At 47.3% G+C, this 13,500-nt stretch overlaps 1 protein-coding gene across 6 annotated transcripts in view; it reads left to right on the top strand.

Annotated features, from left to right (window-relative positions):
- Nucleotides 1–13,500, top strand: part of ANKRD44 (ankyrin repeat domain 44) — a 766,729-nt gene that overhangs the window by 236,117 nt on the left and 517,112 nt on the right. For all 6 annotated transcript variants that reach the window (XM_078680434.1, XM_078680433.1, XM_078680431.1 and 3 more), the window contains one exon: nucleotides 6,700–6,783. In XM_078680434.1, the coding sequence (XP_078536560.1) occupies nucleotides 6,700–6,783 (84 nt within the window). The remainder of the gene's footprint in view (nucleotides 1–6,699; nucleotides 6,784–13,500) is intronic.

Raw genomic sequence — 13,500 nt, 5'->3', positions numbered from 1 at the left:
CTATCCGAAACTAACATATCAATCACATTATATAATATATCAGATCCTTATTACTAAACCACCCCCTCCGGGCGGAGTGCGCATGCGCAGAGGGCCCGTTTACCGTGAGGGTACTTCTCCCCCTGGTCACCCCGTACGCCTGATTAACCACACCCTTCTGTTGAAGTGCGCATGCGCAGAGGGCCCGTTTACCGTGAGGGTACTACCCCCCAGTTACCCCCGTACACCCGATTAACCACACCCTTCTGTTGAAGTGCGCAGACGGCCCCATTACTGTGAGGGTACCTCCGCCCCCCAGTTACCCCTGTACGCCCTATTAACTCCATTAAAGGGGGCCCTTGCATCTCTGCACCGTTTACTGGCGCCATTGTGCACATGCGGGGTGGCCAACCAGCCTAGAGAAAGCGTGACTCTCCCCTCCCCGCACCCATGTAGCCCACAGGCTGTAACTGCCCCTGGAGTTCTAGGAGAGACCACTTGTCCCTCCGTTTGGGCGACCCCATTCAAGAATGGTGCCGCCCCCTAAGGACCTTAAATTACCTGCTCACCAATCATGACCTTACCGCCTGACCACGGAATAGCAATAAATACGACGATTGATTACCGATAAACGGGATAAAGTTCTAAGGAACAGAAACGTATTTGTCAGATACACTTGTCATCTATAACATTATTAGCAAAATTGCGAAAAATCTTCATAACACACAACACCAATCATCTGCTTCAGGGGATGGTGGGTGGGGAAAAAGAATAACAGCCTCCTAAAGGCTGGAGGGGCAGGCCGTGGCGCGCGGAGTGAAAGAGGCAGACTCCAGCGCTCCACAGCCTTTTAACCCCTCTTCGGCCAGGCCGGATCTAACCGGCCTGACCTTTGTTCGATAGTGACCCTGAAGTGATTCAATTACTTCCGGGTCGCTCCGGGACCCTGGATCCAATCTCTGTTGAGGCGCGCCCACCGCGTCATGGTGACGCGATGGGGGCGCGCCCCAACAGCTATCGTGGGTAGCAGCCGGTGCGTTCTGCCATACCTGCGGCGGGGCCGATGACGGCCCGCCTTTCCTTTCCCTTTCACATGCAGAGTGCTGCAATTCATGAAGGGCGGGACAGCTGACACCCCCTCCTGAACCCTCCCTATTCACAGCAGTGAGCTGGAGTGGGTACAGGCTGACTTGCCCCCCCCTTCCAAATGATGTGGTCCATACAAAAGTCAGTCAGCCTGCACCCTCATGTGCTCCCTGTTGGTAATAGTGAACAGAGTGCAGGAGCTGGTCCGAAGTTAGCAAGTGTTCTTCCTGGGTTTTTTTCTATTTTATTTTTTAAAGTAAAGGCCCCTTCTTGCTCTTGGACAAGGTGAGGTGCGAGAGGGCAAATGTCCCCATTTCTCTCTTTGGCAACTTTTGGGGAAGGCGGGAGTAGAACCTATGAAACAACCCGCTGGCCCTTGGGCATGGTAGGAAGGTCAAGGCCCAAACACCTCTCTTCCCCCAATAGGGATTACATTAAACCCCCTCCCACACTTACTTTTCTTTAACATCTAGGGCCTCATTACGATGCGGTTCGGGCCGCAAACCACAGCTTGTCGGTTGCGGTCCCATCCGCATCTATGGCTCCGGTCCAACTGACACATTAGGAGGCATGCGGTTGGAGGCAGCACTCAGAGGGACTGACCGACACCTTCCAATGGGCTCGAAAATATAGAACAGTTGTTAAAGATACACCCCACTGATCACCAGACTCCGTTTTTTTTAAATTCACGAAGTTCGTAAAGAAGCGGACAGAGAGTCTATTTCATTTAACACTCTCCATCCCCCAGAGAAAGGGAGGATTGAGGGCACAAACACAGCTGCAGAAGGAGGTTGACCCACTGGGACTGCGGGGGTGGGCACAGCCAGAGTGAATGCAGGGGACAAGAGGCACATAGAGAGGAGGCAGGAGTGCATAGGGGCACCTTTGGGGGGCGAGACAGGGTGACTGGCATACAGAGGGTAGAGGGGCAACCAAAAGACTCCAGAACAAGCAGCAGAGCATGCACGGGGACTGCAGGGTGGGGGAGGGGACGCCCACAGGTTCTGCACAGGGCCAGGGCTGCAGGGGGCAGAAGGCACACCGAGTGCATGTGTGCATGAGCCAGGACCACACACAGGGAGGCGGGAGGGGGCATCCAGAAGGGGTTGCAGGGCAGGTGGACATACAAATAGTAGGCAGGAGAGCAGAGAGCTACACAAAGTATCAGGGGTAACATGGAGGCAGTGCCAGGGATCAGGGGCATACAGAGGGGCTTCAGAGGTGAGACATGGTGGCACACGGAGCAGTCTCTATGTAATATAGGTTTCATCATCATAATGACAGCCCACCAACACTCTTCAGAGGCTTGCCTTTGTCAAGTCACTAGGATTTTGCATGCATATTCAAGAAGGAATTGACTGAAACAGTTGAACTTACTAAAGAGCCAAAATATATATTTCCACTACAACGTTTTGGCTTCTGCCTTTCTAAAGTGGTGCAGAATTGTGATTTCCTCTTTACGATTTGGTAAGAATCTCAATGCGGAAATGAACAGATCTACATTTTTGTACATCCGGCCCTAAGTCATTTCAAAAGTGGAACACACACAAGTTAAAGACCAGATCATCTGCAAGAAACTGATGCTTGAAACAGAGCTTTTCAATTATTATGTGGGGTTCCCATTGGTATAATCAATAAGTGATCAGTTTATAACATCCTAGAGCTCATATGATCTGTTCTACAGGATACCTTGTGCATAAATACTCAATTAGGGTGGTTGGTATACTACCCACGTGTGCAGTTTCAATTCTTCCCCTGATTGTAATACAAATATGCAGTAATTTCATGGACCATTAATATGATCCTGGTGAATTTGATTTTCATGCTGGTGCCTGGCACATGTGTTAAATGACTACACCAGCATACCTAATGTCTTTTTCTCCCAATAGGTATTGTTGGTACTGCAATTTTACCAAACATTTCAGCCCCCCCCCGCACAGATTCATATATAATGTTTGTCCAAAAGGTACAGATGCAGATTAGTCTTACAAGTTAGGCATGCATTGGATAATAGTTCTTGTCTTCAAAACTGTGAACCCAAAACTATTACCTTAGATAGTGCAGGATACCACTGGTATATGAATAAAAAATCCAAAATGGCCACCAGTGCTACATGGCGCATGCATGTGCATGCACTGACAGCCACCATGGTTTTCTTTTTAATGAGAAAAATCATTCCATACGCCCTTCAGTGCCTCACAATGCTTGTGCACACAGAGGCAACAGTCTTTCAAAACTTTTTTCTAATAAAGGCAAAGCATTCCAAGATTTACAAGATGGCTGATGATGCATGTGTGTGTGTGTAAGCTTCATGATAGTTAGCCATTTTGGCATTTTTATGTGAAGTGTAATTTACCATTAAAAGATGCCCAATGGCCATTTTAGAATAGTAAATCAAAAGAAAGTATATAAGGGAGTGCATAATAACACACTAGTGGCCCTATAGCAGAATGCAGCTGCCGGATCTGTGGGAAAAAAACGAAAAGAAAAAAATAAAGCTTGAAAATGAGGGCACAGGGCAGGTAGTTCCCAAGTTTAGGTGGAGAGCAGCTCCTATACCAGCGCCACTCTAAATTTGCTTACCTCGAATGTCTGTTTTTCTAGCAAAGTTTCTATGCATAGGATTAGCACAGTGCCATCCACACCGAATTAGAAAGGGACAAAGTATTCAAGCAGACTGTCCATAGGAAGAAAGTTTTTTGTTTTGCTAATAACTTTGGCAACGTTTGACATCTCCTCACAAAACTTTCCCCCTCCCCTCCAAAACAGGTTAATTCATCACAACTCCTTCCTGGAAAGTCTCGGGGGTGATCCGTCTATCAGGCCAAGACACAGTTTCCCTATTCCCTATTCAATTTCCGTAAGCACATTTGAACAACGCTATAGCCCAAATGGCTGAACAGAATTACACCAAATTTGGCAGAAACCTAGCTCTTTACCCAGAAAGCGTGCTTCAAAAAAAATCTGGTGTCATTCCATTCATTATTTTTTTGAGAAATCAGAGTTCAAAAGGTATAGGTGATTGGATTGTTGTGCTGACTGACAAGTGTTCTGATTGACTGAGGGCCTTTTTCAAGCGAGTGCTCTGATTGACTGGTTGCAATATTACGAGAAATGTTGAAGTGGCCATAACAGGATTCGGCGCCTTGGTCCCCTGTCCTAAAAATATTTTTTTTAAAGGACATAAGGGGGCAGGACGAGTCTTTGTTCAGGGGTTTTAATGGAAACACCTGGTGCCAAAATGTTTTTTGTTTTTTTTTAAAATGTAGGCGGTCACATTTTTTTATTAATACTCCTGAGGTGGGCCAGGGCCCAGGGATTGACACATCTACTGTTTTATGAATTAATGGGCAGGGGGCTTGCTTGGGGCCCCTCTTCCCCAGTCCAACTTTTGTACTACGGAACCCCATCTCACTGAGCCCGATGTAATGCTGCCCCAGGGTGTACAGGAGAAAGAGTGCTTTGCTCCTGCGGGCGGGAGCCAAGAAAAAGGATGCTACCACTCAGCGGAGCACACATGTTGCTGGCTCCCACATGGCCCCATAGGGGAGGGGCTGCATGTGTGGTGCCAGCATAGTCGCTGGGGCCTTGCGCGCGCCCCCCGTCGCCTCAAACAATTAAATAGTGGGTTTTGAATGCATACATTTGAGAAATCTACTGAAAAAACAAAGGTTAAAGTGACGTTATAGTTAAGTGAAAATATCAGTCGAAAAATACCATTTTAAACTCTAAAAACCACTGAAATTCTCCAGTTATAGTTTACTGAGCATCTGTAACTTGCACCCCCGCCATGCACTGCATATGACCTTACACACTACAGCATGCATGACATGTTGTATGACATCATTAATGACATCACTGAGGAGATCTCAAATGACATCATTGGAATGGCAAAGCAACACAGAGCGAACAGCGACGCAACACGGGGATGGTGGGGCATATGGCAGCGCATCATGGTGAAGGGTGGGTGTTAACACTCAAGCAACACGGGAGGGATGCAAAAATAACATGAGAGGAGGGCAGGAGTGAAAGCAACACAGTGGTTGGGGGAAATCAACATGGAAGGTACTGGTGGTGGGACGCAATAGGGTGAAGCACAAGGGCAAGTGCAAGAAGGAAGAGGGTGTGGAGAAGCAGTCAGGAAACAGAGGCAACACAGTGCAGGGAGAGAGATGCACACAAGAGAGACGGCTCAAAAGCGTATGCACTCTAATGGAGTGCTTCACACAAATGAAAAAAGTGGTGCTAGAAAACTAAGCAGTGGACGCTGCAATGTTAGCAAATCAACGAGACTATAAGAAGACAATTTGCAGATTTATATAGCACAGCTTATCACCCATGAGGGTATCCAGGCGCTGTCTATTGGCATGGGGAGATGAAGTGATTTGCCCAGAATCACAGGATGTTGTACTGATGCCAAGACTTCAACCCGTATACCCAACTCCCAAGTTGGCAGCTCTGGCTGCTGTGCCACATCCTCTCCCCCATGTTGCATGGGAGGGACAAACAAGATTGTCAAGCTGGAACACGAATAAGAAGCCAGCATGAGAACAACAAGGAAAGTCAACCAATAGGTTGGCTCCTTGCCTCTGTTCTTGATAAGCAACGATATACCTCCCATTAGACTGTGCATGCGCTGTCTAGTAGACTCGACCTACAAATATTTCCTGATGTAAGCAGTGGAAGGATAAAAAGAAGCAGTGCCCCTGGAATAGGGCAAAAACTTGAATTTGAAGAAAAACCATTTAATCAGGAGCAAGGAACTAAGATAGACAATAAAGATATCCAGTTATGATCAAGTAGCCCACTCCATGTATAATTGTATTACAAACAATAGGTCTTCAATCCAAGGCAGTTAAAGCTGGCTGTAGGTGACGACTGAAAAGTAGTGTGGAGGACGAGGCCTGCATCCTAGTACTTGTGCTTCCTACTTTATGTGCAACTAACAATTCTATTGTCTGAACTTCCACAGAAGCTTTACAACTGCCCGATTATTTCCTTGCCGAAAATGTGTGTTTCCCACTCCTTTTAGACAAAAATTAAAGGTGTGATGTGCACCATTTACAAAAGCGAGGGGCTGTAGTAGGTTATCAAACAAAAATGTTCTTTGCATTTAATCTAGTTTTAGGTATATGGTAAACGGTATCCACTTGAAATAGAAGAATACAAGTTAGCCCCACGAGAACGATAGATATACTAAAAACAGTTGGAAGGGTTCTATTTTTTATGTTTTGTTTATTTGAGTTACTGTATCCGGTATTTACACTTTAAAGCAAACACATAAGTTTTTATAGAATTTTTTTGTGGGAAAAGATGTAAGCAGATAGCTAAACATATAGCTTCTAAGTTAATCAACATGTCAACAGCTTAACCCTCCAGTGGCCTTTTCATTATTTCTATTGAAGAGTACATAATTGTCCTGTAAGATTTGTAACAATGGATAGAACAGTGTTTGCTCAGTTCAATAAAAAAAAAGAAACATTTGCAACAACTTGTCCTGCTTCTCCATTCATTAAATATGAATTGAAAGGGTATGCATTGTCATTCAGGTGTCGGTTTGATTAGCAAGAATAGCATTTTAACTAAAAAAAGAATAATCATGAAATAAAATCCATCCTTTTAATTTCTTGGCAGCCACCGCTGATTCAAGCAATTTTCAATGGAGACACCGAGGAGATCCGGATGCTGATCTACAAAACTGAAGATGTCAATGCTTTGGTGAGTGACCTCGTGCTCTTTTCCTTAGACTATTGTGCTGCAGTGTTCATCTGAAAGTACACATGCAATGAAGTGCCCGTGGGTCACACATAATAATTGCCCCTGGTAGGCATTAAATGTATTCAATAGCGAATGTATCTGTATTTTTCCTGGTCTGAACTTGATCCACTCTTGAAGCAGAATTATAATTTATGAGGGACCACTACACAAAGCGTTTTGCTCATCTAAGCGTTAATTGTCACACACACTACGACAGGCATGCTTAGGTGCTGTGACACTCAACGTGCATTTTGCCCACCACATCGTCAGATCTCATGCACCTCCCCCAACAGGTCCTGTGTAGGTCAAACCGCAAATATCACTCTTTCAAGCATGCACTCTCAAGGCAAACTGGAGCCCTTTATAACTTCGCATGGAGTATGAAACACTATGTAAATTTTGCACATGGACCTTCCAGAAAATCACTTTAGGTCTTGCAAGGTGTTTGCAAGGTACTACATTAACAATGCAATATGTTCCAAGTTCACAAAATCAGGATTTGTGTTCTTATATGCCTGTAAATTTCATTTCAAACAGCAACAACTCCTCTCATATGGCTGACATTTTAGAGCATAAAATTGAGCATTAGGGGTCTAAACAGAGGAGTTTTTAGCGTGGTTGCCATTGGGATGGTAGCAAATAGCCCTTTGCATTTTTTCACAAACCTTTCCAGTGGAGTTTTACACCCAATTTATGCATCTAAACCTCGTGTCAACAAAGGCTGGTGTAAGTGTGTAAATTGGGCCTGATGGTCATCGAAACATTCGCATACTTCATGGTGTTGTAAGGAGTGGATCCTCCCCATTTAGAAAAATATTTTCAGGTGGCAAAAAACAAAAGAAAAATAAGCTTCACCTGTAAAGTGAAAGTAACTGTAAACATGAGAAGAATCTGCCATTCTAAGGTTCGGCGCTTGTACTGAGAATATATGATTTTAATGGCCTTCTACTCACATGCTGGAGAATTGTGCGATTGTTTAAATTTGTTTATTAGATTTTGATATTTTAGATACAGAGAAGCATAGGTTCATACATGAAATACATACTGAAATAGACTGACATTAATGTGGCAGTAGATTGTACATTAGTGGTGATCTTCACACGTAGTAGCCTCTTATCATTTGTATTGTCCTGGAAGTACATGTGTATTAGGGCTCTCCACATAGTCGAGGTGTGTTAAATATGATGTTGGTGACATTAGGAGCCGTGGTTTTCTGTCCCCAGAGTTGGGCTATACATCTGCTAACCAATGTCGATACTAAATTAATGGCCTGTATCCCTGGGTAATAACCGGGGCGTCAAACTGGTGTATGGATACGGGGTCAGTGGGGAGGGGGGAGGGGGGAGGGGGGTGGAGGTTGTGCTGACTGAGGGTTGGCAGCAGGTCTTTTGTCCGAGTTGATCTGGAATTCCAGCATGCTACTGTCTTGAATGCGGGCGGAGGTGATTATCTCCCTGACGCTAATCTGCAATTGAACTCATACGCAAGAGTTGCTATGGGGTGTCCCTGGTGTGTGCGCGCACCACTTCAGTATGTCTTTCCGGAGGACCTATCAGTGTGACGGGTGTTGATTGGGTTTGGTGTACCTTGTCTGGGTCGTCCTGTGTAGTTTGTTGTCCAAATTGGTACAGTAGTTGTGCCGATTCAATGGAAATATGATGTTTGTGTGTCCCTTTCACTTCCTCATCCCGTATCGCTTCCTCTTCAGCCGCCACCCATTTCTTAACTGCTCCCACCCAGGCCTCCACTGGGGGTCCCCCTGGGCGTGACAATGTATGGCTATTCTCTTTTCGCCAGGAGGTGGGACCTGTACTTTATCAGCTTTTCGTCTTCTAAACACACCTACTGCGTATGCCTCCCGTGCCGTGATCCCTTGGACATTCGTGGATACCTGGAGTGTCTTGTGAATGTAATCCCAGTACTGTTGTAATGTGGGACACCCCCAGAACATGTGTTTGAAGTCTGCTGCTGGGGCTGAGCACCGGGAGCACAGTAATTGCGTATCTGGATAGAAGCAGTGTAGGCGCTTTAGTGTCAAATATGCCCTGTGTAAGATATTGAATTGTATATTCTTAAAGAGTGCGTTTCTGGAGACCTTTTTGGGGTACTCTAAAGCCTGTTCCCACTCCTTTTCGTGTAACTGCCGACCTATGTCTTCCACCCATGTCTGACGCAGTGCAGTCAAGGGTTTGAGTAGTAGTTCCCGATCGGCCTTATAGAGCCATGTGACTAAGTGTCTGCCCGCCCCATAAGTAGTATACGGAAAAGGCAACAGGAGTATAACCCATAGACCAGATTGAGATCTTGGTGTACATATGTATAAGACACATGGGTGAACACAGCGAGGGGCGCAAAGTGACACAGTTTATATACAAATGATGGTTCGTCCTCAGTCAATGAGTGTATAGATGGTCGACGGCGTTTCGATCCTATTGATTTAGGATCTTCATCAGGACCGGGTTGCCGGATAGAGTGAGTGCTGTAAGGAAAGGAAGGGAAAAGTGAGGGGTCGGAGGAGATAGGATTTACGCAGTTGATCTTTACGCGGGTGCGTAAGCAACGGTGGGAGCTGGGGTGGGTGGGGGGTTGTTTTAAAAAAAGAAGGGGGGGCACTTTGCACCCCTCGCTGTGTTCAGCCACATGTCACTTGCGCCGTCATTTTTAGGTCTCGCCTGTCAATGCGCATGCGCATTGAGCGGAGCGAGACTATAGGGGCTTAAACAGACTTTAACTAGACTGGTGATTTGATGAAGTGCATGTGCGCTTTTAGCTCAATGCGCAAGCGCAATGAGTTAAAATGCGCGTGCACAGCATCAAATCGCCAGTCTTTTCCATCTGTTCCTCCTCCCCAGCCGCCAGCACCTCCCCTCTCTCTCACGGCCGCCAGGCCGTGTTATTTTGCTCGCATTTCACAAAGCCTTGCTCGCATTTCTCCTCCCCCTCCCCGGCCGCCAGCACCTCCCCTCTCTCTCACGGCCGCCAGGCCGTGTTATTTTGCTCGCATTTCTCCTCCCCCTCCCCAGCCGCCAGCACCCCCCCTCTCTCTCACGGCATTTTTTCAGCCTCCCCTTTTTCATTTCTCTCCCCACTTTTTCTTTCTTTCTCCAATCCTCTCTGTCAGTGTTTCACACATTTCCACTCTCTTATATTTCATTGTCTAGCTGAATCGCCCTCTGCACTATCTCCATTATTTCCACCTAGCCTTCCTTCCCCGGCTCGTGTCTTCCCCCTGCCCTCTCTTTCATATCTCCCGCTCTTTCACTCTCCTCCATTTACCTCACGGTCTCCCGCTCTCTACGTCTCCCTCTCTTGACAGCTCGTTCTGTTACGCTCTTTTTCTTTCTCTACTTCACTGTCGCTGTCAGCCTTTCCTCCTGTCTACTTTTAATTCAATTGTGCATCTTTACCGCTCTCGGGCCGTCTCATCCTGCTTCTGTGTCCCGCCACATCCCTCCTCACTCACTTTGTTTTCCATCTCGCTGCTGCTTTCAAGCATCTCCAAAATTCACCAACACTTCTCGTTTTTCTTTCTTTTTTCACCCACCCATTCTCACCTGCCCTCCGCAGCACACAGCATGTTTCCTTTCATCAACCGGGCGCCTGCTGTGTTTTATCTTTTCAAATGGCAGCCGCGCATTTTCTTACAGCTCTCGCCAGTGCAGGAGTGGATTTGTGCCCTTCACCCTCCTAGCTGTGTCTCTTCCGGGAACCCAACTGCCTCGCGGCGCACCTCAGCTCCCCTTCCCACTTGCTTTTTAAAGTTTCTTGTTTGTTGCACGGGCATTAAATATGTAGGCACAAAGAAAATTCAACGCTGCCTATGTGGAGCTTACACCAGGAAGGCTTTGGCAAGGGGCTGGGAAGATGGTAAAACTCACTTTCATGCCGGACAAACATGGGGGCTCCATAACAGGGAAGTTTCCAGCAACTGACAAAAGACGAAATAACATGGCTATCAAGTCAAGCACAAATACCTCATAAATCATATGCTTGTCTCCAGGAAGTGCATACCTTAGCTGCCCTCGAACCAAGGACTGGTTAGAAAGGTGCAAATAAAAAAAGGTTGAGAGATTTTTTTAAAAGGCTTTTTGAAAAGTGAAAAATAACTCTCCCCCCTCCCATCTTCCCTCTCTCCTCAACCTCCCCTCCCCCCTCTCTTCTCACTCACCCCTCATTCTCTCCCCTTTCTCCCCTCGCCTCTCCCCTCTCACCACTCTCCCTTCCCTCTCTCAAATCCCACTCTCTCCTCACTCCTCTCTCCCCTCTCCTCACTCACCCTTCTCCTCACCCACCCCTCTCCTCACCCACCCCTCTCCCCATCTCACCTCTCACCACTACACTCCCTCTCCAATCCCTCTCTCTCTCCTCACCCACCCCTCTCTCGCCTCTCTCCCCTCTCCTCACTCACCCCTCTCCTCACTCTCTCCAGGCCTGACTCTCTCCTCCCCCTCTCACCACTCTCCCCCTTCACCACCACTCTCCCCTCTCAACACCACTCTCCTCACCACTCTCCCCACCACTCTCCCCTCTCACCACCACTCTCCCCTCTCACCACCACTCTCCCCTCTCACCACCACTCTCCCCTCTCACCACCACTCTCCCCTCTCACCACCACTCTCCCCTCTCCCCTCTCCTCACCACTCTGCCCTCTCACCACTCTGCCCTCTCACCACTCTGCCCTCTCACCACTCTCCCCTCTCACCACTCTCCCCTCACCACTCTCCCCTATAACAACTATCTTCTCTCATCCCACCTCACCAGTATGCACTCTCACCACTCTCCCCTCTCACCATCATTCTCCCCTCCCTTCTCTGTTTCCCCTCACTCCTCACTCTCCCATCACTTTCCCCTCCCTCTCTATCCCCACTCTACCCTCCCTCTCACCACTCTCCTCCCTCTCACCACTCTCCACCCTCTCACCACTCTCCCCTCTCACAACTCTCATCTCTCCTGCCTCCTCTCTCTCCTCTCTCGCCCCCCTCTCCTCACTCTCCCCTCCCCTCTACCATCTCCCATCTCTCTCCACACTCTTCCTTCTATCTCCTCTACCCTCTCTCCTCTCTCTCCACACTCTCCTCCCTTTCTCCCCTCTTTCCTCACTCTCCCTTCTCTCCCCTCCCCTCTCCCATCTCTCCTCAAGGTACACACGATTGTCAATGAGCACTAACACAGCATCATTTATACCATTTCGGCATTAGTCATGACCACTAGTTTTTCCCTTTTGTTCTCATCTTCATCTCCCCCATGGTTACTGCTTTCTCAGGTCTATCTCCATTGCTCTGCCTTCCACCTCTCATGCCTCTCTCCCAAACTCATCTTCTCCCTTTCTATACTCAACTCTCTCCCTTTCTATACTCTCAGACTCCCTCTCCTGCTTCTCTCTCTTGCTTCGCTCTTGGGCTCCCTGTCCGTACTTCTCGCCCCTGATACACTCTGTCTTCCTCTCCATGCTTTTGTCCCCTGCTGCACTCTCAGGCTCCCTGTCCGTGCATCTCACCCTTGCTTCACTCTTGGGCTCCCTCTCCGTGCTTCTCTTCCTTGCTGCACTCTTTGCTCCCTCTCTGTGCTTCTCTCCCCTGCTGCACTCTCGTGCTCTCTGGAGATGTGGCCTAACGACCAGAGCTGCCATCTAAGTCACGTAAATACAAAACATGTTGCATTCCAAATGCTATAGGTGTCACATTCGCGAAAGTTATAACTATTGGCTTTGTAAATGACAAAGCTATCCATTTAGCTATTTTAAAAACCAACACATAAATAAAATATTTGTCATTTACAAGACCAATAGCTCCAACTTTTCTAATGCGAGACCTATTGCATTTCCAATGCTTGTTTGTTTCACTATCACTTAGTGCACAAATCCCCCTTGGGTTGCCACCGCATTTCATGCCTCCAGTGCTGCTTCCTTTGACTGTTTTGTATGAAATTTATCTTTAAATATATGATGCTATATGCGCTTTTCAAAAAATTATTTCATTCTGAGTCTCTCTTCATTTGTCAGGCAGATTTATTGTAATGTCTTGTACATGCGAATAGATCTGCCGCTTTAGTGAATCCAATTGAGATATTGTTGTCTTATACACCCATAAGTAGTATGGCATGTATTACTGGGTGTGTCAGTGGTTCTCTTGTGTGTGGATCCCAGAACAGGCAACTACTGGCCACAATACGTCTATGCAATAGAAATTGCCCCGGGGGGAGGGAATATTCTTCCACTAGCTGATTATAGGCTCGCAGTTGCCCATCCTCGAAGAGGGATTCCAACTCTGTTAGTGAGTTGTCGGTCCACACCTGTAGGGTTCGGGCTGTGTAATATTTCTCATCATTGGGGAACCCTACCAATGGAAGCAGTGGGGAATACATTGGTTTCCCCCTGGACATGCGATGTATTCGCAACATATAGGTGCGAACTATCGACACTTGTAGTGGATAGGAGTGTTGGGGCTTGGTGGTAGGTAGTAGGATGCGTCGGAGCGCTGGTAGGGGTGTGTGTCCCATATCAGAGGTTGCCTCGTCCATGTGACGCTCCGCAGTCCAGTGTGAAAGCCATTGCAGTTGTGCTACTTAAAAATATGCTTCAAATGCTGGAGCGCCTAGGCCCCCTCGGTCCGTTGGTAGGAGCAATTTAGACAGAGCTACTCTGTCTCGACCCGCTTGCCAGATAAGAGAGGTGAGTAG

Source organism: Lissotriton helveticus, chromosome 3_1, assembly GCF_964261635.1.
Source record: "Lissotriton helveticus chromosome 3_1, aLisHel1.1, whole genome shotgun sequence".
In the NCBI taxonomy this organism is placed as follows: Eukaryota; Metazoa; Chordata; class Amphibia; order Caudata; family Salamandridae; genus Lissotriton; species Lissotriton helveticus.
The sequence above is the reverse complement of the archived record's forward strand: the minus strand, read 5'-3'. Positions and strand labels throughout refer to the sequence as shown.